This window comes from Tenrec ecaudatus, chromosome X, assembly GCF_050624435.1.
Source record: "Tenrec ecaudatus isolate mTenEca1 chromosome X, mTenEca1.hap1, whole genome shotgun sequence".
In the NCBI taxonomy this organism is placed as follows: Eukaryota; Metazoa; Chordata; class Mammalia; order Afrosoricida; family Tenrecidae; genus Tenrec; species Tenrec ecaudatus.
The window spans coordinates 122,086,131-122,108,982 of record NC_134548.1 but is presented as its reverse complement, the minus strand read 5'-3'; the positions used below and the strand labels follow the sequence as shown (position 1 = coordinate 122,108,982).

Genomic DNA, 22,852 nt, shown 5'->3' with positions numbered 1-22,852 from the left:
AGCTTGCCTTCACCTCTACGTTGCCTCCTCCCACCCTGGGAAGACCAAGGCATAGAGAGATGGATCCAAGTCGTTTACTCATTAATGATTATCGATGGCAACATTGCCAACGTTGTTGGAAAACCCTGTTGCCACCAACCCCTACAACCCAGCCAGGTACCCACCTCCCTCTGTGGACGAAAGCATGTAAAGTAGGGTCGCCATGATTCTATCTCCACAAGGCTCCAGCTGCAGCAGAAGCCCCCACTGCCAGGAAGTCCCTTGCTCCATTCCTGGAGCTCACCTGAGCAGCACATTCCCTGCCCAAGGAGGCCCCGCTTCCCAGCTGGGACTGGATTCTAGCTCAGTTACTCCACCTCAAGAGCACGCTCTGTGGTCCAGGGAAGTCTGTCTTCAGGCAAAGTGCAAAGCTCTGGGAGATAGATGGCTGGAGATAGGAGAAGGAGAGCGAAAAGGGGAAGGAGAGACAGAGAGGCACACACAGCTGGCAAGAGCCCATCTCCAGCTGTTGGGCGGGCTGTTTCCTTTGATAAAGCACTTGGCAGTACTCCCAGTTCTGTAGTTTCTGGCCTGCGAAAGCACACCCAAAGCACGAGCCTGCCTGTGGGAGGACTTCAGCCTTGCTTTGTTTTCTTCTCTCTCTCTCTCTGCTTTGGAAAATGCCCCTTTCCTTCCCAGGAACCTCATTCCTCTCCCCACACCTGGGCCAAATGCAGTTGTAAGCAGCAGGTGATGGGGTGGTAGGCTCGGGATGAGGCGAGGCTGGAGGTGGCTGTGCAGTGAGGCCTGGGCTGACACTTGCAGGCGCTTGTACGTGAGTGTGAGTGCGAGCGTGAGCGAGAGCAGGAGGGAGAGCAAGACGGCGTGGGTTTGTCTGAGAGCCTTTGCTTGTTTGTTGTGGCTGCCACTGCTTTTTGTGTGGCACATTAATGTTTCCCTGGAAAGGACTGGGGTGGGGGTGGGAATCCTAATGTCATGTAATCACACAGAACAACAATCTCTCCCTCCAACCCCTGGCCCTGTGTGGAAAACTGTTCCCCCCACGCCTGTAAAATGAGGAGCCAGACTCAAAGGCCTCCAAGGTCCCGGTGCAAAGGCTCCCTCCCTCCCCTCCTCCTTTCCCTCAAGGTTCCTTTACAAAACACCTCCAGGCCAACAGTGGGCCAAGCCCCCATGGGGCCTCTGTCCCAAGTTTCCCAGATTGTGGAGGGGAACTTGATCCCAAGCAGGGATCAGCATGGGCTCTTCTCATCATCCCCAAGAAATCCCCGTTTCTCAGGAGCAGCACCCATTCCCACACACAGACAACCCCGCAGCACCAGCTACCAGAGGGGACCCTTCTGGATCCTTAGCCATGCACACCCCCTCCTGCAGGGAGGCCTGCTGCCATTCCTTCCCCAGCCTGGTGGAAAAACAAGGCAGGAGCCAAAGCAACAGTGCCTCCCTCCTTCTGGCCCTGAGGGAAGTAGGCGCCCCCGAGTGATGGACTCAGGTTGCTGGGGCCCCGGGGCAGCCAGGAGCCACTGACCCACTGGGGACCCAAACCTAGAAGTGGGAGAATCCAGTGTGGAAGAAGCGAACACAACATATAAAACAAACGGAACCTGGAGACTTTGAGCCAGCTTCCAAGTGAAAGTCTCAAAGGTCCCTCCCTCGTTCTCCCCCAAAACACAAAGCAACCAAAGAAGGAAGGTCATCTTGAGTCACAGAGCGAGAAGACGGTTTAAGAATCATCCAGTCCAGTCATTTCATCTGGTATTGGAAGATTGGGTCCCTGAGGGAGGAAGACCCTTACGCTAGTTAGAGAAGAGCTAGGGCTAGAGGTCAGGGCACTGTCCCAAGGACTCCTGGATGCAGACAATGGTTTGGGAAAGATATATCAACCCTGAGCCCCAAGCAAGAATTTGGGGCTCTAAAGTAGTAGTGGACTCCTTGGGTGGTGGTGCAAAGGGCTAACACACACACACACACACACACACACACACACACACACGCTAACCAACATGGGCTCTGGGTGTGAGTCTACCCAGAAGATGCCTTGGAAGAAAAGTCTAGTGATCTACTTTGGACAAAATCCCCCATCAGTGATCATATGGAGTGTAGCTCTATTGATGCATGGGGAGTCACCAGGAGGGGCAATCCACCCATCAGCAACAGGTCTAGCTTTAGAAACAGTAGGTCCCCAGGAAGAGAAGGAGTGCGCAGTGCAGCCTGGAGAGCTGAGGTGGGGCTGGTGAGGCGAGTGTGGAGCTGTGAGCCCTCCAAACAAACCCCTTTTGCCTATCGACAGGCATGCCTATTGGCACCTGCTGAGTCAGGCAGCTATCACAGCTAGGGCTCAACGTGATTTGATTTCAGAGTAGAGCAACCTTCCTACTTACTGAGATTTTACTAGTTGAAGCAGGGGTGGAGGGTGGGCAGTAGAGGGGCAAACCCAGGTATGTAGCCTTTTCCACTCCTTTAGAATCCAGAACCCACCTTTTTCCTTCCCAGCACAGACCAAATAGTCCATCTGAGGCGCTTGTGTGCAGCCTGCAGCGAACGAGTGGGTGGATGAGACTTATCTGCCAGCTTTGAAAAGGTGAGAAGCTGTGAAGAGGGCACTTTCAACTTGGAGCATGCTTTGGGGTCAGACTGTAGGCAGGTAATGAGGTCCACAGGGCTGACCCCCAATAGGTGTAGGCCAAAATCAAGCCTTAGGGCTGAAGCTGAGACCATCTGTATTACCACCCTACCCTCTCTGACGCAGCCAGCCTTCCATCGCTGCAAGGTACCAACCCCTCATGACGGCCAGTGTAGAAACAGCTTCTGCTACTTTCTGACTCAGCATGACATGGACATCAAGAAGAAGCCCCCTTACAAGAAAGAACTCCGCATGGAAAATAATCATGCCCACTCTTTTCAACACTTAAGTCCGCACTTTGGAAACTATTATAAACACTTCCATCCCTCCTGACCCCTCTTCATTGCTGAGGGCTGTGTCATGAGATCCTGAGAAAAAGGTATTTCTTGACCATTCCCTCCCAAACCCTGGGTCAAGGGTTCAGATGGCTGCATCTTGCACCTGGCCAATCCCTCCTAAGGACAGAGCCCTTCATTTAATAGGATGTCATTTTGCGTTGATGGATAAATTTCTTCCTAATTATTCTCCAGCGAGTTCTCTCCCCAACTGGACGCCAAGCTCCTCAAGGAAGGGAGGAATGCTTGCCTCTTGCTCCTCTGTCCTGTCCTAATTTGTGGTGCACAGCATAGTGACATGACAAGGACGATGGTCACAATAGTGCTTGTTCAACTCAGTAACAACAATTGGGAAGGTCAGTATAATTTCTGATTTCATCTGCAAGAGTCGCCCAGTGATGATGGAAATCTGCAGCTGGATGTATCCGCCGCAGCAAAGAAAGGGCCATTCTTGAAGGGAGGGCCACCCAAAGCCAGTATGTCCATCAGTTGACTTAACCACATCCTCCCAGTCCCATCTTGCTGAAATAATAAATAAGCTATTGGGATAAGGGTGGAATGCCTCACTCACATCAAGCAGCCATTAAGCCCAGGAGCTGGGCATTCTATTTCCCAGCATCCTCTACTCAATTGCACCTGCCTCTTCAGCAGCAGGGTATTATACCAGAGCTTTCTAGCTTCCTTCATTAGTGACCAGTGTACAGTGGGATCCAGATAGAGTTATTGACAGGGAATCATTTGCCATTAGATTCCATATTTGTTCATTAATCTGTATTAACATAGACCTTGTTTATGGATTTACATCTCAAAAGATATGTGACTTGGTTTTGAGGACGCATACCTAGTCATGGGTGGGAACCCAGAGAGATTTACTTTGCCTAAAACATTCAAATGGAGAGATTAGTGCAGTCTTTTTGTTTCCCCTTCTCTGGGCCCTGAAGACCCTCTATCTTTTCAAGTGGCTGCACCTTCTGAGTAGATAAAAAGATATTTCATTTATAACAAAAAACGCAAAGGTAGCCTGGAGACTCATGCTATAAGGAAAGTCTGAGAATTTAGCAAATACCTCTAAAGTGTGAACAACGATTAACCAGGTCATTTATTAGGGTCATAGTCACATTTTTCCCCATCCATGTATTTATATTTAGTCATTTTATTGGGGCTTATATAACTCTTATAACAATCCACACATACATCAATTGTATAAAGCACACTTATACATTTGTTGGCCTCATCATTCTCAAAACTCACTTTCTGCTTGGTTTCCTGGAATCAGCTCATTTTTCTTCCCATCCCCTCCCTGGTCCCCCTCCCTCATGAACCCTTGATAATTTATAAATTATTATTTTATCATATCTTACACTGCCCGACGTCTCCCTTCACCTACTTTTCTGTTGCCCATCCCCCAGGGAGGAGGTTATATGTAGATCCTTGGAATCTGTTCCCCCTTTCTACCCTCCCTTTCGTCTTCCTTCCCCGTATCGCCACTCTCACCACAGGTCCTGAGGGGGTCATCTATCCTTGATGTCCTGTGTTTCCCGTTCCCATCTGCACCACTATGCATCCTCTGGTCTAACCAAGTTTGCAAGGTAGAATTGGGATCATGATAATCAGGGGGATGAAGCGGTTAAGAAACAGAGGAAGGTTGTGAGTTTCATCAATGCTACACTGCACCCTGAATGACTCATCTCCTCCCCACTACCCTTCTGCAAGGGATATCCAGTTGTCTACAGATGGGCATTGGGTCCCTATCATGCACTCCCCTCATTCACGATGATATGATCCCCCCCCCCGCCTGTGTTGCTTGAAACCTGGTCCCCTAGGCCCTTCATGATCACACATGTGGGTGTGATGCTTCCATGTTGGCTTTGTTGCTTCTGGACTAGATGGGCACTTGTTTACTTTCAAGCCTTTAAGTCCCCAGACGCTATATCTCTTGATAGCCGAGCACCATCAGCCTTCTTCACCACACTTACTTATGCACACATTCATCTTCAGCGATTACATTTTAATTGGGGGGAGGGGGTGGCGGGACGGGCCCAAACATCTGTTTGTTTAAACCAGGTCACTTTCATTTATTAGTGTTATAGGCACTGGTGTGGTAATCTGCTTAAGTTTTCCAAGTATGTGTGAATTGCCTACCTCAGCCCTTATTTTCACAGCCTAAGAATTCTCCCAAAGGCCCAGGGCCAGACTAAAGATAATAAATTATTTTCCTTCGCAATAGAACTAAAAACAAGGCTCTAATTAAATGGCCAAAATTCTGGGATTGAATATCTCTATTACATTTCTGGACTATGTTAATCCATCCAAGGGAGACCCACAGGATTCCCATTGATCCAAGAACAATCTTTCGGCAGACATTTCATTGGCTTCCACATTGTTTCCCAATCATTGAGAGCTCAACAGAGGCGCCACCCTCACTGCTTTGGGAAGAGATCTCAGAGGGCCTGAAAGAGGGGAGGTGAGATGATGGGTTGGAGGAGAGAGTGGTAGAAAGCATGAATCAGAGAAAGGGGGAGGGATGGGACATGATAGGAAATAGCTGAGGAGGAGGAGTAAGAAGCCGAAGTAGAGAGATTAAAGGAGGCTCTCTGAGTGGAAGGCATTCCCTGAGCTGTGCCCAATGTTAACCTGCGGCTCTGAACTGAAAGATGGGCGGATTTGAGTCCACTCAAGAGATGTTTACAAAGAAAGCCGTGGCCATCGATTCCTGACAAATGAGGTCTTATAAACCCTTCTGGCGCCATGCTACTCCGTCAGACTGGACCCCCCTCAACTAGTGTAGAAGTGGAGGAAAGGAATAGGGAGGGGCCAATATAGTTCTCCCAGGAAAGCCTTAGATTGAGACTAGTTTAGGTACTACACACACACACACACACACACACACGTGCCATATACCTTCCTCACCTTGACTCTCAAGTCCCATGTACAAGAGACTCAGCTAGTTACTCGCATATATGTCACACACAAGAACATCAATCCATCCAGATGACTGTTATCTTTCCAGCTGTCCCTTCAAAACACAGGACTCCCACCCAGCCCCCATAAATATATTTATTGTGCATTTATTTCTGTACCTTTCCTGCTAGCAGTTTAAATTTACATATATATAGTTTACATCTAGCCACGTGATTATCCAAATCCCTTCGACACACACCAGTCCTCATACAGGCACACAGTTGCATGCATGCGCACATTCTCCTTGCCAACCAAAGCAAAAGGAGTTTGTGCGCCATGTAACACGCTTGAGTGCCATCTGTACTGGCGGAAGGGTTTTGAAGGAGTGACTGGGTGGCCCAGTGAATTAGAGATGTCCTTTTCTACTGGTTCTCAGAGGCATGGAAGGTCCATCAAGGGCATCGGAAATTCCTTGTCGAGTTCACTCCTTGGGCCGATAGACAAGACACCAGCAGTAACCTTTAGTGACTGCTGAAGCTTCTAAGATTCTCTTGGTCCTGCTCTGCTCACTGACATTTGCAAGGAATCCTGGGTACTTTGAACTTAGGAACGTTTCGTTGAAGAAACAAAACAAAAACAAATACAAAACCCTTTGCCTAACATTTAAGAATAGTACTAAAGTCTCAACCCAATGAACCTGGCAGGCTTGACCTGGGGTCCGAGCTGGCAAAGAAGGAAAGGTTGATTTTAAAGCCCACTGGCCCGGTCTAGCCTCTGGTAGCCTGCTCCCTAGCCCCCTTCACCATTTTGTCCTCAGCCACAGGCGACAAGCACGCAGCAATGGCATCTGGATGGGGATAAAAGAAAGTAATTGGCAAGCTCATAGGGAGCAGCCAGTGTATTGGTTATAAGCAGGATGTCGTACAACATGGAAGTGGCGGGTGCTGAGAGCTGCACAGGGAGGCTCCCATAAGAAAGCTAGGGTCTGGTGGGTTTTTTATCCAAGCCCCGCCAGCCGGCCCATTATAAAGTTCAAATGTGGTCTGGCTGAAAAGCAATCAGATCTGTTATTGACACTGTTTCATTCTGAAGAGCATGAAGGACTAAAGGCTTTCTTTACTTAGTTCATTAGTTAGCTAACAAGCATTTTTTTTCTCAAGCACCTACTGTGCATGGCGCACTGTCCTGGACACTCAGCTGTGGCTGTTTGCTGCTACTGCTATTGAATTTCTGAATACAGGCTGTTGCCAGACATCCAATTTTCTGAGTGCTTGCTCTGACAGGGAACAATGACTAATGAACCAAACATCAGGGAGGGCCCTCTGATCTCCAGCACAGAACATGCCCATAAAGGCAGAGTCTAATTTGTTCAGCAAACAGCTGCCAATTCTGCTGGGATCTTAATTACCTGGGGCAGTTTATGTGGATGAATCCCCTTGGGAGAGAAACCCTGAATCCTGTCTTTCTCACACCCTACTATACTCTAAGCCCTCTAAACGGCTTGAACACCCAGCTACTACCCATGAGCACAAGATCCAGGCCACAACGGTCCACCAGGAAAGCGAACAGCCTCTATGCACATGTGCCTGCGTGCGCGCGCACACACACACATGGCCAGGTACCAGAACAGCTCTTTCAACTGCAAATCAGGGGATACAAGTTTTAATCAAGCTCTGCCTCTCCTTCTCTCATTGGCTCTGAGAAAGCCGTTTTTGTCCGTGGGCTTCGTTTTCCTTTCCTGTAACATGAATGGTTGCAGAGATGCTCCCTATCTGCTTTTCCAGGGATCCTGCTCCCTGAAATCCTGCTTCGTGGACATCAGGAGAGCTGTGTGAAAATACTAAGTGAGCACATAGGGGAGGAGATGAGAAACAGCGGCAGCCACCATCACTGGTGAAGAGAGAATAATCTCTTTGCTTCCTTGGGCCAGTCCTTTGCCCCCCACCCGCCACCCCACCCCAAGTCTTATAAAACCCAAACCACAAACAAAACCCATTGCTGTCAAATCAACTCTGACTCACAGCGACTAGATGGGACAGAGTAGAACTGCCCCCTGGGGTTGCCAAGACTGTAATCCCTATGAAAGCAGACTGCCACATCTTTCTCCATAGGAGTGGCTGGTGGGTTCAAACCGCTGACCTTTGGTTAGCAGCCAAAGCCTTCAGTCACTGCACCACCAGGGCTTCCCAAAGCCGCAGACACCTTAGGAAATTCTCTACATCCAGCTGGTGCCTGGTGGGCACTGCTGCTTCCTGCTACCTCATCTACACACACACACACACACACACACACCTCACATTCTTTTTTCATAATCTTTGTTCCAACTCTTGTTCCTTTTAACTAGCCCTTCCACGTACACCGAATTCCGACTAGTTCCCTTTAAGGGCACTCTAGAGAGGCCAATGATTCAGTGGTCTCGAGAGTCTCCCCTAGTCTGTAAAATGTAAATAACAGCCCCTGCTCTGGCCTGCTTCATAAGCTATTGAGAGGATCAAATAAGATAAAGTCTGCGAAAGTGCTTTGGAAATTGTAAAGGGCTATGCAAATTTGAGGGATTATTATTCATGATGGGTGGAGAGGCAGCAACATGATGGGAGGAACAGAGAGCCAACTGGTCTCCTCTTCTCCCTGATTTATCTGGGCAAAGGCATTGGCATTTCCTGCCAGCCTATAGTCTCAGCTCACGCCATCCATCCCCATGGTCAGCAAGTCGAGTTCCCCTCCTAGGGACCCTACAGGATGGAGAACTGTTTGGGAGGGTTTGCAGGACTCTCAACCCTGGACAGGAGCAGGCAGCCTCATCTGTCTCTCAGAGAAGAATGGCTAGTGGCTTTGAACGGTCAGCCTGGTGGTTAGCAGCCTAACGCTGGACTCCCCCAGCTACGTATCAGCAGGGACATGGTTATTTGATTAGTGTTACACTCCACTGTCTTCTACCATAGTTCAGAGACAGAGGGCAGAGGCTGCAGGATAGGTGAAGGTCGAGAGAGAGAGCAGACAAAACCCAAAGAAATAAAGGCCCTGGAGCCTTTCTTTCAAACATAACATCATGGGGAGGAAACCCCAACTTATAAAAGCTGATGAAAGCAGGAGGTAGTTGGGGTGATGGGGCATGAAGTTCCACTTACTGGGCCCTGCACTGCCCCTCCAAGGGGTCCCTTTACCAGGATGGTACCACCATCTCTTGTGGAGCACCCGGGAGAACTGGGCAGCTAGCAGACAGCCACAGTCTGGGCCATGGAGAAGGCAGGGTGCATGATGCACGCGAGAGAAGCAGCTAGATGATGCTATAAAAAGGCAGAGAGAAGGGGGAGCGATAGCCCTGTTATTGTTTAAGACCCCAGGTCTCCAGTTTGGGGACTCCTGAGCGGGCTGCCAGCGTTGGCCAGCTAGGCCGGAAGGCCTGTTAGAAACATGAATTCACTGGGAGGGAGGGGAAAAAGATGAGGAGCTGATGCCAGGGGCTTGGGTGGAGAGCAAATGTTCTGAGAATGACGAGAGCCATGAAAGTACTAATGTGCTTTACACAATTGATGTGCGTATGGATTGTGATAAGAGTCGTATGAGCTCCTAATAAAACAATATATGAAAAAGGAAAGAAACATTAATTCATTGCAAATGAGTGGAAGCCTTCCTCCAGTTTCTCACTTTGCTTTGGTGTAAGAAAGAACTGCTCCCCAGGGCAAGTTGAGTTGGGTGCGTCTTGGCTCCTCCAAGGGCCCAGGCGACCTCGATGGGAACTCCAGACATGGTGAGGAGGAAAAGGCCCAAATAATTGCCCTGCCATCTTGACGTGGGCTCTGTGGCCCGCCAGCCAGAAACATGCCCGCAGCCTCAGGGCTGAGCTGAGGAGGAGCTGTGGAAGTGGCAGGGGAAAGTGGTAATAGGAAGGCACCCCAATGCTGCAGGTCATTGGTAGTGGGCCCAGCCAGCTTTGAGTCTGGGAACAGGAGACACAGAACAAACCCCGAGAGCAGGGGGGAGCGGGGGCAGGAGGTGGAGAAATGAAGCACAGCTTCCTCTTGGAGCACTCGCCCCATTTTCCCACTCTCCCCACCCAAACAGGCTCAGCAACAAGGCGCATCGAACTGACTAAGCAGAAATTGATCAGATACGGCAGAGACAAGTTCTTGGACCCACGCTGGAGGAGGGGGACTGTGTGCCCAAGATGTTCCCCCAGCCAGGAGATGGGTGGTTTCAGAGTCCCCAGGGCAGCTAGAACCAAACCCGAACCGAACTCACTGCCACGGAGTGCATTCTGACTCACAGTGACCCTATAGGACAAGGTATTACTGCCTCTTTACAGGAGGAAAAAGCCTCCTCTCTGCAAGTGTCAGGGATTTTGTTAGAAGCCAGGAGGTCATCATCATCATCGTCAAATCACTTTAGAGTCCATGAAAAATCCTAGAAACACCCAAAGACGGTGTTTCTGTCTGTTAAAGGGCACTTACAAAAGAGCAGACTCTTCTTTTTTGAGGAGATTCTTATTCCACATGTGTGTTCCCCTGATTCCTTTTCCACATGTGGTGGCCTAGAGCGCCTTCTCAAATTACCCTGAGGTAGCTGCTCCAGAGAGAGAGAGAGAGCCTTGCCAGGGCTGAGCAGGAAATGGGTAACCCAGAGTAAAGGATCAGCAGCAGCACAAGCCATTTGCACTCAAAGGAAACGAGAGAGCGTTTGGAATTCCGGTGTGTTCGGGTGGAGGGGAAGAAATTGTTCTCTCAGCTCAGACAGTCTTTGTCCCTGCTCCTCTAGAAGGGAGCCTTGGGACAATCTTGGAGAGTGTGTTAGATGAGAGAATCACTTGGCTAGCGGTTACTTCCCCTGCATAAGCCTGTGTGAGCGCAGACCGAGGGAAGGAGATGGAGAGAGGAGTTCCTGAGGGGCCTGAAGAGGAACAGAACTCAAGGAGGAAAGAAGAACAAATGGGCCCCAGAGAGCTTTGCCAACAGGCCCTTCGAAAGGACTGGAACTTTTGTTCCATAAACGGTGGGAGATCCTCCCTCCAAGCAAGCATGGCTAGGCGATGGCAAGGAATGGCCCCAGTCTGGTGTTCTCCACTACTTTAAAAGTCAACCGAGTGAAGGTCCCCACTCAAACCCAAACCCACTGCCATCAAATAGACTCAAGACTCATAACAACCCAGTGGGATGGAGCAGGGTTGTTTCTTAGGGGTTCTGAGTCTGTAAGTCGTTAACGGGAGCAGTCAACCTCATCTTTCTCCTGAGGAATGGCTGGAGGGTTTTGAACTACCATACTTACCTCATGGTTATCTTCCCCAACACTTATCCCATAGCAGTACCAGGTACACACTGAGGAGGAAAAGAGGTGGGGGGGGGTAGGGCGGAGTTCCAGTAAGGGACAGAAGCCTAAGCAGAAATCAGTCACCTGTTAGAAAGCAAAATGGGGACTTCACTCTGACCCCTTGCCCCTGGCTACATCTTGTGCCTGACCTTGAATGGATCGTAGGAGACGGAGAGCTAGTGTTTGCCCTGTTCCCTCTGGCAACATCAATCAAAACCCTAAGGCTAGAATGACACACAGATGGAGAGGATGATTGTCTACATGAGATAAAGATTTGAGGGGTTGCTAAAGGTCAGAGGGACCTGGCTCCAAAAGTTCAGTTCTAATAGCACCACCACCACTACCACTACCTGCATGTCTTAGCTTTGCTTACTCCTTTTGAGAGTCCACTGTTCAAATGGCCTTGGGAGAGTTGGTGTAGTCAATATTATGAGCAAGAAAGGCAAGACTTCATCTCCAATATTTTGATCATGTTACCAGGAGGGACAAATCCCCAGAGAAGAACATCATCCACGCTAAAGTAGAGGGCCAACAGAAAAGAGGACGACCCTCAATGAGATCAATTGCCACAGTGGCTGAAAACACTGAGCTCAAGCGGAACCATTGTGAAGATGGCACCGGACCAGGCGATGTTTCTGTCTGTTGTACGCAGGGTCACTGATAGGAATTGCAATGACTCCATAGCACCTAACCATGGCCATCCTCACCATTGCTCGATTCACTGTATAATAGCAGCATTAGCAACAATCAAGACCCTGGGGGAGCGAGGGCAAGAGGAAAGTTCTGGAGCTTTCTGAAAGTTCTGGAGCTATCATCCAATAGTTGAGAATCTCAAGCAGCTGGAGAGCAAGGGGTCTGTGTGAACTTGGAGGGAGTGTGTGCTAGAAGGACTAATAGTAGCAAAAGCTGTCAAAACCAAATCCTACCAGGTTCAACAGTGGCCGAGAGATGTGGCTACTTCCTTTCCCCTCAATGAAAACTACAGATTTGCTCACCAGAGAGATAGAATCTCGTCTCCTGAATGAGGTTTTCCCCTAAAATTCAAAGACAGCCCTTCTCACGTTATGTTGCTGAGGACAGACTAGGTCTGGGGCCTGAGTGGCATTCCCCTTCCCTATTGGGCTTCCAGGCACCTCTTGTTTCCTAAGAAGAGAAACGATGCAAATAGTTGTTGGTACTGGCCACGTTTCTTGTTGGCAAGGGTCCCAGGTGACAAGAGTAGAACTGTCCCATCGGGTTTGGGAGGCTGCCTGATTTACAGAAGGAAGCTTGGCAGGGCAATAGTTAAGTACTTAGCGGCTAACCGAACCCACCCAGTGGCCCTGAGGGAAACCTGGCAGTCTGCTCACATGAAGATGACAGCCTAGGAAACTCAGTAAGGGCAGGTCTACCCTGTCATAGAGGGTGCCTGGGAGCCATAATTGACTCGATGGCACACCACAACATCGGAAGCACTTAATCCACTAGCTATGGGTCCACTTGGGCTACGAGTTATGTAACAGCACAAGCTTTAAGAGGGCCCTTCGCAAGGTCCACAGCTGGGAAGCACCAGCCGCTCTGTGGGGGAAAGAGGAGGTTGTCTGTAAAGTGTTGTCTGTAAAGTGTTATTGTCTGTAAAGTGTTATTGTCTCAGAAACCCACACGGACCAGTTCTACTCTGTCAGATAGGATTGCCCTGCGTCAGAACGGACTCGCTAGCAGTAAGTGAACAGACAATTGAAGGAATGGGTCCAATTTTCACCATTGTATCAAGACCATCATGTCTAAAGGGCAACAGATCTCTCAGGTTCTAGTAACCTGGGCCAAGTAGTCAGGTCTGGAGGGTCCCCGGTGGTGCTGTGGGCTAAGCACTTGACTGCTAACCAAAAGGTTGATGGTTTGCACCCAGGAGCTGCTCTATGGGAGAAAAGATTTGTCGCTCTTTTCCCATAAAGATGACAGCCTAGGAAATCCTATGCGACAGTTCTACTCTGTCTGAGAGGGTCTCTATGAGTCAGAAATGACTCGATGGCCCACGCCAATCTTTACAGAAGCAGATCACCAGGCTTTGCTCCAGTGGAGCGGCTGGCTGAGTACAAACAGCCAAGCTTTCAGTTAGCAGCTGAGTGCTCAACCTTGAGCCACTTGTTGTTATGGAGATGAGGAAGGAATGCACCTGGGGGACAAGGCTTTGTTTTGCCTGGCTGTCTTCCACCAAGTGCCCACCAGACCTGAAGCACAGTGAATGCTCCCAAAGACATGGGATGCTAACTGCTCAGCTGGGAGGGGGGGGGGAACTTTGCATTGGAGAGGCAGAAGCCTGCAAGACAACTCAAGCCCTAAAGATGGACAGCTGCCACCCAGCTCATATTCCCGGGAGACACCACTGGAGCCTAATGAGGTTGCCAAGGGAGCCCGCCTGACAGCCTTGCAGCAGGGAAAGGGATGTGGAGCAAAGGCTCGGTCCCAAGCTCAGCAGAGGGCCCACAGCCAAGAAACACATGGCAGGCAAAAATGCATCAATTCACAGAGCCGGCCAGAGTCACTCTTCCCCAAGTCCAGGTATAACCTGAGTGTAGAAGCAGGTAGGACTGAGTGAGTTTGCTGGCCTCCGCGGGCTGTGGGGATTAGAGGAATCTAGCAGCATAGTTTCAGGGGCTAGCAGGAGGGTCTCTTTTGGCCTCTGCTCAGGCAAAAAGTGGCACAGCTATCTGCTCTCCTGGCTTCAAGGAGCTCTGTTAGCATGGTGGTAAAGCGCTCAGCTGCGTAAAGGAAAGGTCAGTGGTTCAAACCCACCAGCTGCTCCGTGGGAGACAGATGTGTTGGTCTGCTTCCATAAAGATTCAAATTCAAACTTACTGTCATCGAGTCAATGCCGACTCACAGTGACTGTACAGGGCAGGGTAGAACAGCCCCTGTGGCTGTCTGAGACTATCCCTGTTAATGGGAATAAAAAGCCCATCTCTCTCCCAGGGAGCAGCTGATGGATTCGAACTTCTTACCTTGTGGATTGCAGCTCAGGGTATAACCAACCACTAACACCACCAGGGTTCCTCCATAAAACCTAGAGGAAATGGCTGGAGCCGTTCTCCTCTGTCCCAGAGGGTTGACTGGATTGGATTCGATTGCAACAGGTTTCCTTTCTTCACTTCCACCTTGACCCGTGGCAGGATCTACCTGGCCTGCTCAGCCCGGTTTTCTTAAGTGTGCGCTGAGCAAAGGAGTAGAGAGGGCGGGAGGGAGGAAGATGGACTCTAGGAAGGGAGGAAGGGCAGGGCATCCTAAGGTAGCCCAGCATCTGAATGAATACCCTACTGACTGTGAAAGGTAGCAATGCTGCCTCTTCCAATTCTAGCACTTCTGGGAGTCATTTCTCAGCTCACACTTCCCTCCTGTGACAGATACATAAATCCTTGGCTGAAGAGGCTGCTGTGCCCCTTCCTGCCTCAGACGTGATTTTCCTGAGATGATTTGTACCACCTCCTTCAGACTAGCACCGATCAGGGGATCAGAGCAGGGATTGGGTTAGAGCCCTCGGACTGTGGTCAAAGAGGGAGGAGGGAACTGTTGATTTCCTGTGAACTCCTCACTCTTGTGACTCTCCAAGTAAAACCAGGTACCAAGCAGACACTCCCCTTAGACCTTCCTGACTCCAACCTGCCTGAAAGTCAACTGCCAAGTGTTGTGAGGTAGTTTCTGGGTAGCAATGGTGGATCTTTTTCTCTTTTTTTTTTTTTTTTGCAATGGTGGATCTTAGCTTAGCTTCTTCCTATGCCCAGAATGTTCATCCTAGTTTCTTTATGCTTGAGGGATGCAAGCTTATTTTCCTATCAGCTCAAATAATTAGGAAAACCCCCAAACCCACCTGCTTCTGACACACAGCAACCCCACAAAGGGTTTCTGAGGCTTGGTTAATCTTTCAGGGAGCAGACAGCCTTCTCTTTCTTCCGGCAGAACAACTGGTGGGTTTGAACTGCTGACCTGGCAGCTAGTAGTCCAGCACTTACTGGACAACACCACTAGGGCTCCTTAATTAAGAAGATAAGATTACTGAAAGCAAAAAGTAGAGCCGCGATACCCTTCAAAGCTGGCTATATATGATGATGTTTCTACTGAATGCCTGGCTCGGTTCGGTTTCCCAGTGACCCATCATCCACCAGTTTGGTTTGTGAAGTATTTCCTAAGTGGCATGGGGCTTTGGGAAGTCCTGGTGGAGCAGTGGTTAAAGCACTAGTCTGCTAACCAAGAAGTCGGTGATTCAAACCTGCCAGAAGTGTCGTGGGAGAAAAATGCAGCAGCCTGTTTTCATAATGATATACAGCCTTGGGATGGGGCAGGTCTCCTCTGGGCAAGAGGGTTGCTTTGAGGCCCAATTGACTCAGGAGCAGTGGGCATGGCTTGGTTCATAGAGGGTCTCATGGTGGTCTCTGGGTGGTGCAAATATTTAAGAACTCAACTGCTAACTAGAAAGTTGGTGGCTCCAAGGCACCCAGAAATAAAGCTTTGAGTTGCTTGGAATCCACCAAACTGGCAACCAATGACAACAATATCAACCGATAATCTACCAAGTGGCTCATGCATATAAAACCAAACCAAACCAAACTCACTGCTATCGAGTCAATGGCTACTCATAGCAACCCTAGCAGACAGGGTAGAACTGCCTTTGCAAGGTTCTGAAATGGTAACATTTTATGGGAGTACAAAGCATGCATGTAAGGATCATCAAAATGTGACCGAGTCTTCCCAGAAACAAGAAGGGGGCTGCGTAGGTCGGTAGAACAGCTAACTAAATCCCTAGCACACACTTTAGCATCATTAAGGAACTAGCATGATTCTGGATACTCTCAATAGGGAAGAAGGAGGTAGGAACAATGTCATCCTTCTTCTCTACTCCTCGTTCATCGGCCACTAATGAGATGCTACGCAGCTGCAGTCTCCTGTGGGGCAGCTAACCCAGGGGTGAAGATAGGCCATTGGATCCGCTGTGATCCACCTAATTCAACTCTTTTCCCCACCAGCCATCTGGCAAATGTGTGCCATTGGTCAGAGAAGGTTACTGGGGTGATTGGCTAGAAGCAAAGGTGTTGCCTGTTACAATCTCAACTGTGCCGGAGGACAGAAAGCAATCTAGGCTGGGGATGCTGGAGAATGTCTAAAGGATGAAGAAATATGAACTTGTTGAGAAACTTCATGTTTTCTTGTTTTAAGGAACTTAGTGATGTTGTAAAAGAGAAGGCCCCAAATGGGCATCATAACGCCATCACAGCCATTTAAATATATGAAGCGGTGTATAGGAAAATCTAAAGACAGAATCAGGCGGGGAAACTTCAGAGAGCTGAGGTTGCTTAAACACTAAGCTGTACCTAGGAATAAAGGGCAGTGTGGAATTTCCTTTCTGAGAGGCTTTTGAAGCTCAGCTGCCTTTGCTTGAGCCTTTGGCTCAATACAGCTCAAGGGACCTAACAACCTAGGATAGACACCCATGATGACCGGAGGTCCAACTCCAGCTGGCAGGCAGCAGATCAGAACCCTAACTTTCATCCCCTTTCTGCCTCCTCCCACATAATCCGTCCTTTCTGGCCCACAGACAGCGAGACAAATCATGTTCTTGATCTCTCAGGACAATGGAAGGAAGAAACGGGCCACACTTAAGTACACGGAACCCAGCCCCCTAACCCCTGGTGGAAGTAGGAACCCTCTTGGACAGTTTGGTTTTGTACAAATTTCCCCACCCAATCTGGTCCGAATCTGTCCCGGAAATCTGTCCATGTGAACTTGTCACCATGACATATTTCCTGTCCTTTGGCTATGGCTTTGTACATTCAGAGCAAGCTTGTAACCCCTGGACTTGCTTCCCAGAAACACCTCCTTCAGTATGCGTTGACTATGTCTGGGAATAATGCTGAGAAGAAATCAGTGGAAGTTGATGAGGACTGCCCCACCAACTGTCCAAGTGGCTGTTTTCCCATGTCTGTGGGTGCATGATAGAGACTGTGCCCGCGACCAAGGGAAAGGCCTACTGCTAATCTGGAGTGTTGAGTGTCATGGGGCAGAGCAGGACACGCGTGATATAAAAATAGCAGGTTATTCTTACACTTGCAACAAGGCTGTCAGAGAGGACCTCGAGTTAGGTTGACATGGGAAAGAAGGGCTCAGACTCTACTGTAAGGTTTCTGGGACTTGTCCTCTGGCTTCACCTGCCCTGCCTCCACCTCCACTGAGTGTAGTGGTATGTTCCCAGTGCCGGCCTGTTGTGAACCATGGTCAAGAGGTGAATACAATCACTATTGTGGTGGACATAAGATTTCTTTAAATGAACCTCAAAGAATGGCATTTTTTAAAACGCCCCATCCTTTGATATTCTAGTTGGCAAGGCATGAGCTGGATAGATGTGTTAGACACATTTCCCCCCTCATTCCCGAATACACTTTAAAGAAAGCAATAGCTTCAAAAATAGAAGGAAAAAAAAGTCAGGCCAGGCCCCACCTAAAATGATCCCTACTTGCCAACAAGCACGTCTTAGTGGCCTCATCAAATGGAAGGAGCCCTGGAGGTGTGCAGTATGTTATGCATTGGGTTGCTAACCGCAAAGTCAGCAGTTAGAAATCACCACCCACTCCTCCATGGGATAAAGATGAGGCCCTCCGCTCCTGTAAAGAGTTAGTCCTGGAAACCCACAGGGGCAGTGCTAATGTGTCCTGTCAGGGTTGCCGCCATCCATAGCAGCTAGTTCAGCTTTGGGTTTAAAGGAAAACTCTGCAGGTGGCTAGCCGCCCCCACCCTTGCCCTACTCCCAACCCAACCCAACCCAACCAGTCACCACCTTCAATTCCAAGGCTGTCTATCTGAGTCTTTCTCTCACAGAGTGGTTGGTGGGTTTGAACCACCAGCCTCTGGGTTCACAGCTACGTGCTTTCATTACTGTGCCACCAGGGCTCCCTCCAGCAGGGCCTGAGTGCCTGGGACACCATCCTGAGCCAGCCCCTCTCCTTCCTTTCTCAGTGCCAGGGGCTCTGGCTGCTATGATTTTCTTTCTTTTTTTTTTTCTTCAGGTGTCAACCCCAGCCAAGGTTGGAGTTTGCAACTGAACTGAACACAGGACCCTTATTCCCTGTCAAGTGTGTCTTGCCCCCAGCTCGTTTCCCTGCTGTGATTTCCACTCAAGAACCTCACTTAACATGGACAGTGCTCTCTGTGGGACGGACACCCTCGGCCTTGGCCCTTGCCGTTGCATAGGCCACCCTGTTCCCAGCCTACCTCCGTAGCCTGCCTTCCTGCACAGGCCCCCAGGAACGCCCTGCCCTGTTCACAGGGGTGGCCTTGCACATGCTGCTTCAGGCTGAGAACATTGTCTTCCTAGGGAAGCCAACGACCTTCCTCTCCCTCAGCCTGCTCCCCGGGTGGTCAGGAACTAGGGGAGAAACCAGCCAAAGCGTTCTGCAAGCAGGAAAGATGTGTGCCTGGTGAACCAATGGCTGCAGTCTCAGCTAGCAAGTTATGACCCATGGTAGTTCCTAAATTCTTGAGGTTGTTTCAAATGATAATCATTCCCTGTCACCACCCTCAGCCCCCTCCCCACCAGTCTAAATTAGCTACTCTTCTAAGAGCAAAAGGGCCCTCCGGGCAGCCTGGAGGACTGAAGCCCCCCAGCTCTTTGTGGGAGATGGAATCCTGTAAGGAAGGTGGGTGATTGGCGAAGACTCTAGTTTAGACCTGGTCTCTACCCCAGCCCTAAAAGGAGACCCACGTGAAGAGAGCTCCTAATTCAGTGGGGCCTAGTTTGAAAATCCAGTCAAGTGAAGACCAAAATTGTATACATTGTAAAAGTCACACTTAGGTTCCTCGTTTTGCCTTGTTTGTTTCCAGGTATAATCTCTATTCTCCTCCCTTCCCCAAAACTCTCTTTCTCTAACCCCACCCCCACCCCTGCTCCAGCTATTCCTAGGGTACCTAGTAGGGCTTCAGTCTCTCTCTCTCTCAAAACACCCTCACTACTATCAAGTCAATTCTGACTTACGGCCACAGTATAAGGCAGAATAGAACTATCCCTTTAGGTTTTGGAGGCTGCAAGTCTTTACGGGAGCAGCACCCTCCTCTCTCCTGTGGAGCAGCTGGTGCATTCCAAGTGCAGTTGACAGCCCGACACTCCCTCCACTCATCTGATAGAGCATTATTTGAAAGCCATGGTCCTGTGGGAGTTCTAAGAACCCTTCCAAGCTGAGGAGTCTATGATTAATCAACTCTGTGGCAAGAGGTCACCCACAAACTTACTGTGGAGGTAATGTCCTGAGCCAAGAAGCAACAGGAGAGCCACTGGGGGTAGGTGGGAAGCCGACTGTGTGGTGGTGAGGGCACAAAGGCAGGTGTCTGGACAGGTGGAGGGAGGTTCCTCTTCCAGATGCTTCCAATTAAGTGTCCCGCAGTAATGGAGACCCTGGTTAGCAGAGGATATTGGAGCTATTTGTCCTGTAGGGATCCCCAAGCTCTCCCACCTGACCTGGCAAGGAACTCTGGTTAGTAAAATGTCACTTGTTCTGGTTTAGACTCTCACCATGTAACCCAGGGAGAGATGCCCAACTTAAAAGGACTCCGACTACACTAACCACCAACATTGACAAGCAGATTGGTTTTGAGTAGCTTACTCACAAGTTATTGGGGGATAAAATCAAACCAAACTCACTGCTATCTAGTCAATTATGATTCGTAGCGGCCCCATAGGGCAAGGTAGGACTGCCCGTGTAAGTTTCCAAGACTGTGACTCTTTACGGGAGGAGAAAACCTCATCTTTCTTTGGAGGAGCAGCTGGTAGTTTTGAACTGCTGACCTGGTGGTTAGCAGCCTGACGAGCAACCACTATGCCACCAGGCTCCCTGGTATTAGGTGACAAGAGCCATCAGATTCTCAAGAGTCTTGTAGCACTGGGTCTGGGGAGATTGGGGAGTTTCCAAGAACGTAGGTTTTTTTAGTTATAGGACTAGGTATTTACAACATGGTTAATAATGTGCGAACATCCAAGTTCCGAGGGGAAGAGCCCCTAGAAACCATGATATCCCTCCCCTGCCCCATTTTGCAGGTGGGGGAAGCAGCTCCCCCACCCCACCCCGCAGGGTCGGGAGTTTACTTACTCAAGTTCCAGTCTCAGGTTGGTGGCAAAGTCAGGGCTTGAACCCAGCTCTTCGGAATCCAATTCCGACCCACTTTCCAGCACCTCAAGCTCTAGCTCCTCCAGGAACTGTGCCTCCTCCACCAGCTCAGGGTCTTCTCCGAACTGCGGCTCATCCATGAGCTGTGGCTCAGCCACCCTTTCCGTCTTCATCTCACCACAGCTGCGGAGAAGCCTGGATTGCCGGGCTGGGGCTTTTATTCCCACTTCTCTTTCTCTTTCTCCCTCCCTTTCCCTTGCACTCTCTCCCTGTTTGCTCTCTGTAGCTGCCGGCTGGGCGGGAACAACTGGAAACGGTTTCCCAGGCTCAGAAGACTAAGAGCAAGGGGAGCCTGGGGGCCAGGATGGGCTGGCTCAGCTGTGGAGGAGGCGGGGAGGAAGTTCCTGGCCCAGAGTGCCTTTGGGGCTCCCAGCCTCTGGGGGAAGGCTGAAGCTCCTGGGGCGAATTCTGCCCTTGGGGGATCTTCTGCAGAGGCTGGGCCTGCTTCCTAAACTAACTGGCAGACTGAAGGGGAGGGCCGGCTCCTCAGGGGGAGCCCAGACAGCCGCTCTGCCAGCCAGCCCCTGTGGTTGGAACTTTCAAAAAGACCAATGTTTCAGCAACTGATTTCTTTTCCAATCCGAACAGCAGGCCTTTCTGTCCCCCTTACATGACTGTGGCTGTGGCATGCAGCCCCAGCCTGAGCAGAAGCAGGATTCCAGGACCGGGGCTTTACAACACCCAAACCAGTGGTCACTTCTATTAAATGAAATCAAATAAAAAACCACCGTTTTTGGCATCATGTGGATTCAAAGCTGGTCGGCTGGCAGAGAGATGTGTATCTACTGGGATGGGATGTGTAGAGCCGTCTAGAGACGGGAAGTCAGAAGACCATTGGCCCAGAGAATCAGGAGACACGGTTTCTCTTTTCCGCTGGTCAGTAATTGGATGTTTGGTTTGGGACATATATCTAAACCACTCTGGGTCTCAGTTTCCTCATCTGTCAGGGGATGGCATCACACCTGGTGGCTTCAAAGTCCCTACCAGTTCTAAGCCTACAGATCTCTGACTGAAGTGCACTGTGGGAAGAAGAAGGGGTCACCACTAACTTGAGGAGGGGGTTCGCTCTGGGTGTGGGAGAGGCAGTTCTTAGCCCTAATACACTCTCAAAGCCCCACCCTTTGGCTAGCAATGCTAATGGGGTATTCTTACACTTCGATAAGTTTTGATCCCTTGTCGGAGTAAAACACCCCAAACCACCGGCAGCCCTCCACCCCACCCTACCCCATCCCCCAGCAGGTGAGCTGAGGAGGTTGGAGAGTAACTCTTGACTAAGAGAAAGCTGGTAGGTTGAATAGGAAGTTGCAGGTTGTCAGCGAGGAAATAACCTACCTCTTTCCTAGGGCTGGCTCGCTCAGGCAAGAGAGCCGATGAGATTAACGAAGCCAAGGGAAGGATCCATGAGAGAAGAGTGAGTGAGAGAGAGGGGCCAAACACGTCAGGTTAACATATAGCTCTGGAACCACAGGTGACTTGCCTACTGACAATACAGGTTCCCCGTTAGCAAGTGCTTGCTGGGAGTGTCCTCTCAGCCTCTCTTCCAAAGCACAATCCCAGCATTTTCCGGATGAGGAAACTGAGGCACAGGGAGGCTGTCACTGGCCAAAGTCCTTGTCTGACCATGGTGGTCCATGTGATGCCTACCCATTGGTTTTGTGAGCTCAGTGTCTCCTGACCTTCTGCATCTCGATGGTCTTTCTGGGGCCAAAAGGCACTTGCTAGCTCTCCACAAGGACCAGCACCTCCCACCAGGCTGAAATAAAGGGGAGGCCCTGCTTCCCTAGGACCTTGATTCCTAGAGGTTAGGTTCCTGCTCAACTCGCCGGCGGCAACCCATGCAGCAAAGACTACAACATACTCTCAAAGCCTCCCTCCTTTGAGGGAAAAGTCACAGAACACAGAGCTTGAGAGACACTGTCCTTTTTTTTGGGGGGGGGGCGGGGGGTCAGTTTCAAGAGGATTTTTCGGCTCATTAGTTCTTTATGCTCTGCACGAACTGTCGCCCTATCTGTCTGGCAGTGATGATAAGCTCTCCCAAGTCTTTCAGATCCTGCTTTCCAGCTGCTGGGCCATTCATTCCAGCCCTTAGACCCTCACACTGCCTAAATCAGGGATGGCCAATCTTAGCAGTCCAACCTTTGTCCTGAGGGGGCAAGGAGTTACCTCAGTGCAACAGGGCCTCAGCAAGCCAGAAAGACAAACAAGCAAACTCGCTGCCATTGTTTCAATGCTGTGTCATAGTGACCCTCTGGGACAGGAGACTCAACAGAAGGAGAAAGCCCTGTCTTTCTCCTGCAAGCCAGAGGCCCTTTGAAATCGACACCCTAGGGTATTATTGGTGACTCGGTTCATTCAGGCTTTCTTCCCTCCTGATTTGGGGCGAAAGGCACTCACAGAGAGACACGTGCACACACATGGCTCAGTTTCTTAACAAAGTGACTTTGCTTTCAAAGATTCTCGAATCCTGGCAGGTAGAACTCCTCAGAGCTGTGTTTTTCATCCGTTAT

General features: G+C 49.9%; 1 protein-coding gene across 2 annotated transcripts in view; it reads right to left on the bottom strand.

Moving 5' to 3' along the window:
• The window catches only part of TSC22D3 (TSC22 domain family member 3), a 79,337-nt gene that overhangs the window by 38,174 nt on the left and 18,311 nt on the right, over nucleotides 1-22,852 (bottom strand). The window contains exon 1 of one of the 2 annotated variants that reach the window (XM_075538956.1): nucleotides 20,268-20,583. The exons of the other annotated variant lie outside the window; for it this stretch is intronic. Within the exon in view, the coding sequence (XP_075395071.1) occupies nucleotides 20,268-20,458 (191 nt within the window). The 5' untranslated portion in view covers nucleotides 20,459-20,583. Of the gene's footprint in view, nucleotides 1-20,267; nucleotides 20,584-22,852 lie in introns of those variants that run through there. 2 annotated transcript variants of the gene reach the window in all.